At 38.9% G+C, this 6,297-nt stretch overlaps 1 protein-coding gene across 4 annotated transcripts in view; it reads right to left on the reverse strand.

The window, feature by feature from the left end:
• Positions 1 to 402: 402 nt before the first annotated feature.
• The window catches only part of LOC144978841 (Na(+)/dicarboxylate cotransporter 3-like), a 23,237-nt gene continuing 17,342 nt past the window's right edge, over positions 403 to 6,297 (reverse strand). For all 4 annotated transcript variants that reach the window (XM_078925398.1, XM_078925397.1, XM_078925399.1 and 1 more), the window contains exons 11-15: positions 5,512 to 5,600; positions 4,026 to 4,132; positions 3,453 to 3,617; positions 2,483 to 2,620; positions 403 to 1,168 (exon numbers count right to left, since the gene is read on the reverse strand). In XM_078925398.1, the coding sequence (XP_078781524.1) occupies positions 869 to 1,168; positions 2,483 to 2,620; positions 3,453 to 3,617; positions 4,026 to 4,132; positions 5,512 to 5,600 (799 nt within the window). In that variant the 3' untranslated portion in view covers positions 403 to 868. The remainder of the gene's footprint in view (positions 1,169 to 2,482; positions 2,621 to 3,452; positions 3,618 to 4,025; positions 4,133 to 5,511; positions 5,601 to 6,297) is intronic.

The raw sequence follows: 6,297 nt of genomic DNA on the forward strand, positions 1-6,297 counted from the left end.
AGACAACTTCTCCTTGATTCTATAATTGTTGAATTATTTGCCTTACCAAATTATGACAACTCGAGGAGAAATTGGATCACGTTCTTTTTTTTTTTCTTCCAAGAGGTTATTTTAAGATCATATATACAAGGCACATGGCGCCAGATTTCATCATATTTTCTGTTGAGTTAAACAGACAAAATGAATTTCTTGCTTTCCTTTGGATACGATGCTATTGTATGGCAGGTAGGTACTGGCGGGTGGACGGGGTAGAATAAACCCAGGGTACCTGATCAAATTTTGTGGGAGTTTAAAATTTATATTTCGGGACTGATCACGTGATCATGCTATGGCGTCAGGTTGTGAATATCCACGTGAATGAGTTAACTAAGCAATTTGTTAAAAAGACAAAACACACTAAAATTGTTTTGTTTCATTTATTTATTTTTATAATACAAATCAACACACTACAAGAAAACAAATTCAAGTGAAGGAAACACTTTTGGGCGTAAGAGAAGTCTCGGGTTTGAAAAAAAAATGACAAGCTGAGGATTTTCTTATTTTATATCTATCTGATTTTAGCTTTAAAAATTCACAAAGATGAAAAAAGACGTGAGTTTTTTGGTTGAAGTCTGCATGCAGTCAATGGAGATGATTTAAGGATGGCTTTTAATAATTTGCGTTTATATAGCGTATTTCCCCGTTGAAGGAATCTATGCGCGTTACAATAAAATCTCGAGATTAGATCGACGTTTACGTATTTGTAGGTCTGATAACCCAAACTGTTATAGTCTCATTGACTCAAATCCAACGCAAATAATACTGTCCATTTATGAAGCCCATAATCGCGTTTGGTTGTCAGACCTGCAAATAGTACGTGCTCTGATGCCTAGATTATACTGGTGTTGGTAAAATTCAATCCCAAAATATTATGGTCCAAATATTGAAATGTTGATGTTGTGGTTGTTATATTATTTCCGTTGATGTCGAATGTTGATGGAGGCCAAGATGTTGTGTTGTAAAGGTTATTCGTCATCTCCGTCGTCGTCGTCGTCATCATCGTAGTCGTCGTTGTCGTTATCATTTGCGGTGGAATGGCGTCCAGTCCAAAGTACAAACGCATCCACGTGTTGGCCGCCATGTTGACCACGCCCACACAGATGATGTTGAGGAAAAACCCGGCTTGGATCTGTTCGGAGGATTGGATTTAAATTTCAGGATTTTTTCAAAATGTCATAGCGATTCAACACAAACATTGATTTCCTTAAACTTTCACTCAGAAAAGTGAGTGGAGCAGGCACTTATATTGGTAACAACAAGAGATGAAGTGAGTAGAAAAGTGCCAGAAGACAGTAGAGAATAAAAACTTTTCGCGGGGGTGATTGGGGTTTGAACCCGCGACCTTAATTGTGTCTATGTTATATGTTTGTGTTGAAATATTGGCTATTAAGCTTAACTGATGGCCAGGTAACTTCGTGGTGGTTGTGTGTTGGACCCGCGGTCTCCAGTAGTCGTTGAGAGAGAGAGAGAGAGAGAGAGAGAGAGAGAGAGAGAGAGAGAGAGAAAGAGAGAGAGAGAGAGAGCTCTAGTAATGAACGAATTTTTGGGTTCGTGGATAACTCATACGGTAGAGTCTCGCTCTCACCGGCCAGGCGGAGTTGTCGTACCAATAAGGTCGCAGGTTCAAACCCCATCACCACCGCGAAAATTGTTTATTCTCTATTGTCTTCTGGTACTTTTCTACTCATTTCACACTTTCACTCAAAAGCAAAAAGAACACATATACTATATTTAATGTTGTGCAGAAAAAAAAGCTTTACAGGACAGCATCACGTTCTTATGTTTATCAATAACAAATATTTTTCTCCAAATTTTGTGATTTACACAATATATTTGAAAAAGAAAAATGTTCATTGAATCGTAACGAATGTGAGGATTTCCCAGTAGTTGGTAAAGAGAGGGTTAAAACTTTAAACGCCAGTCAATTGTCACAGGTTTTCAAAATGTCGTCAATCTTTAATGCCAGTCAATTGTCACAGGTCTTCAAAATGTCGTCAATCTTTAACGCCAGACAATTGTCACGGGTTTTCAAATTGTCGTCAATCTTTAACGCCAGTCAATTGTCACGGGTTTTCGTCACGTCCATTAATGATTGGTTAATTGGTTGCCTCTTTGTGGCCTTGTTGTATGACACTCACGTTCGTACTTTTAGGTCCTGTGTTCGAGTCCCACTGTGGGTGTCTCAAATTTGAGTCCTTAGAAAAGGCCCTTTACTCACGTACTCTCACCACACTCATGTGTAAAATGAATACTTGCCTACAACATCAATGTCTCTGTTAAAAGATTATAATATCACCTTATAGGCGTCATGTCTTTCCTTCATGATAAATGTCCCTGTATTCTTGTGACCCCTTGTAAACTGCTTTGAGCACGATTAGTGAACATTGCGCTATATGGATAATCAAGTTCAAGATTTGTTTTTTTTAATCATTGTGAATCTCACCATGTCCTTGACCCTGATGTCCCCTGTGGCGAAGACGAGTGTGTTTGGGGGCGTGGCCACCGGTAGCATGAAAGCCAATGAACAGGCCAGGACCCCCGGAAACAGGAAGCAGAGCGGATGAACGTGTAGGGAAACGGCCTGAAAAGAAAAGAAAACAATAAATACAAGAAAAAAGTGAAAATTCTGGCATTGGGTGAAAGTGAAGGACAAGACACAGTGTGGATTTACCGCCGGCCACGTTGTTTTTATTTGGGTCTTTTTATTTGTTTAGTTTGTTTGTTTGTTTGTTTGTTTTTGCCTGTTTGAAGATTGCCTGTTTCTGTGTCTTTTTTTTGTTGGGGTATTCTGTGTTGATTATTTTGTGGGGTTCTTTTATTTGGGGGTGGGGATGGGAGGGGGGTATTTGTTACAAAAGATAGTAGGGATGATTCATCACATGATTACTACTGTCACTAGAATACAGTAATAATCGGGTTTTCCCAAACACTAAAGCGGTCTCGTAAAAGAAGAACGGTTTAGAATCAATCAGGATTCCGTTTTGGTCCTTAACGAGTGGCCTGATTAAAGATTTAAAGTAATATTGGGGATTTTGAAATAGAAGGGAAACAAAAAGTTTTTATGCGTTATTTCAGAGTATCAGAAGAAATAATTTGATTATCTGCCCTTCTGGATTATAACAGTATTTTTTAATTTTTGTATTAGTAGTAGTAGCAGTAGTAGTAGTAGTAGTAGTAGTAGTAGTAGTAGTAGTAGTAGTAGTAGTAATAGTAGTAGTAGTAGTCGTAGTAGTAGTAGTAGTAGTAGTAGTAGTAGTAGTAGTAGTAGTAGTAGTAGTAGTAGTAGTAGTAGTAGTAGTAGTAGTAGTAGTAGTAGTAGTAGTAGTAGTAGTAGTAGTAGTAGTAGTAGTAGTAGTAGTAGTAGAAGTAACGATGACCACGACCACAACAATTCATAAATATCAAACACTGACCAACTGTGCCAATATAGGACACAAGATACTGGCTGTGGTGGCGTTACTGGTCACTTCCGTCATGAAGGAGATGACCAATGACAGGAGAAGGATAACCAGCCAAGGGGGGTTGTTGCCGGCCAAGGACGATAACCTGTCCCCTATCCATTCGGACAGGCCTGAGTCCTGGGGATTGACCATTGGAAATCATTTGTTAGATACGACATTCTGTCATACACTGAGAAATTTCAAAAAGCAAAATCGACCTTTTAGATTTGGGGAGAAATATTCAAATTAATATATTGATATATAATATAGGATTCTTTCATAGGGTTTGGATTTATTAAATCAGTTCTTTTTATCGCGACAAAAAATTTGCGAGCGTTCGAGTGATTTATTCCGCTCAAAAAACCCCAGCAAAAACCGGGATTAACCCATTGACTGCCAAAATCTGGAAAAGCATTAATTCGAACATTTTTGCCAGAAAACTCTCCTTCAAACATCGATCAATTTAAACGTCCTTCATCTTAACATAAAATCTCAAAACTGGGATTTTGATGTAGATCTCGAGGTCACAGGAAAACAAACACTTACTTTGATAGTAAAGGCCAGAGCGTACCCCCCACCCATAAGGATGACGGTTCCCCAGGGGAGCTTGGCCTGGAGGTCTTTCCATTCTAGTAACGGTGGAGACGGTTTGTCTGGGGAGATGTGAGATTTGTTGAATTCTTTGTAACAACATCAGACAACATACAGTAACGGACTAGGGGGCAGGCACGTGTAAGATGTGAGATTTGTTGTATCCTTTGTAACAACATCAGACAACATACAGTATCAGGGGGCAGGCACCGGTGTAAGATGTGAGATTTGTTGTATCCTTTGTAACAACATCAGACACCATACAGTAACAGGGGGCAGACACTGGTGTAAGATGTGAGATTTGTTGTATCCTTTGTAACAATATCAGACAACATACAGTAACAGGAGGCAGACACTGGTGTAAGATGTGAGATTTGTTGTATCCTTTGTAACAACATCAGACACCATACAGTAACAGGGGGCAGACACCGGTGTAAGATGTGAGATTTGTTGTATCCTTTGTAACAACATCAGACAACATACAGTAACAGGAGGCAGACACTGGTGTAAGACGTGAGATGCGTTGTATCCTTTGTAACAACATCAGACACCATACAGTAACAGGGGGCAGACACTGGTGTAAGATGTGAGATTTGTTGTATCCTTTGTAACAACATCAGACACCATACAGTAACAGGGGGCAGACACTGGTGTAAGACGTGAGATTTGTTGTATCCTTTGTAACAACATCAGACAACATACAGTGACAGACTAAAGAGCAGGCATTGGTGTAAGAAAAAAATATGAAACGTGTGTTTGAAACACTGACAGTTAAAGCAGATAGAAAAATACCAGAAAAAAGATCATCTCTTTTTTTTCGTCTTGTTTGTTTGTTTTTAGTTTTCTTTCTCTTTGGGGGGGGGGGGTGTTTGCTTTGTGTTGATTTTTCCTTGATTTTAAAAATAGATATACATTAATATAGAACGTTTCCACAGAATGTCTTTGGTCAATGAGTTAACCGGTGCTTTATTGATTACCCCAGCCAACCACATAATATATTAAATTTTATATGCTGTCCAAATCCAGGTACTCATCTAACACTTGAGTGAAATGAGGTATTGTTAATTAGAAGCCTTTATCAGTTTTCCGCCACTCATAGATCTATTAAATTTGGCGTGTATTAAAATGTCTTCTATGCCAGCACAAAAAAGGCCTAAATGACAGATTGTACTGTATGGGGTAAAATTACTTTTCCATTTTCCCAAACCAACAGAAACAGGTGACGCCTCTTAGAGGATATTACATTTTTTCGGACACGGACAGTGCTGTTAGTGGCCAGGTACTCATTTAACACTTGAGTGCGGGGAGAGAATATGAGTAAAGCGTTTTTTCCAAGAGTTCAACTATACACCGCTCAGAGCGCAACTCGAACCCTGAACCTTCCGATGCAAAGACTAGTGTTTTCCCACAAGGCTTACAATGCTGTAATTGAATCACCCACCTGGACGGTGTTTTGGCCTGGCCCATTGTGAGGGAAACACGAAGGCCACCACCAGTACAAGGACGGCGGGAACAGAATTTTTGATGTACCTGAAGTAGATAAGATAAATTAACACATTTAAATCTTACATGGTTTGATAGTCTACTTTTAATTGTGTCTCTAAGTTTTATATCATTTCAAAATAAAAAAGACAACACATGACAACAACACATGGCAACAACATATCACAACAACACATGACAACAACACATGACAACACATGACAACAACACATGACAACTTGACTTAAATGACTTATTGCCGATTGCCTCCTAATCTTCGGACTGGGACGCTTTGGCAGGTTCTCTGAATTTGTTGAGTGAGTTCTTTCCACTGATGACGGTCTGCTGCCATGGATCTCGGGTGTTCTAAATCCTTTTCGCATTATCTCAGTTCTTGTGTGTCATCTAGGCGCATCAAATTTTTATTTATCGTAGTGTATACGCTTGTTGTGGGTCTGTTGTTTTTTTTTTTTTTTTTGTTGTTTTTTTATTATTACCGCTTGGTGTAAACAACAACAACACACATCAGTACTTATCAACAACAACGCAACAACAACACACATCAACACAAATCTACATAGAACAACACACATCAGTACTTATCAACAACAACGCAACAACAACACACATCAACACAAATCTACATAGAACAACACACATCAGTACATATCAACAACAACGCAACAACAAGACACATCAACACAAATCTACACACAACAACACAGATCAGTACTTATCAACAACA

The sequence above is a fragment of the Berghia stephanieae genome, chromosome 8 (assembly GCF_034508935.2).
Source record: "Berghia stephanieae isolate SIO BIC M18660-M18661 chromosome 8, UCSD_Bste_1.3, whole genome shotgun sequence".
Classification (NCBI taxonomy): domain Eukaryota; kingdom Metazoa; phylum Mollusca; class Gastropoda; order Nudibranchia; family Aeolidiidae; genus Berghia; species Berghia stephanieae.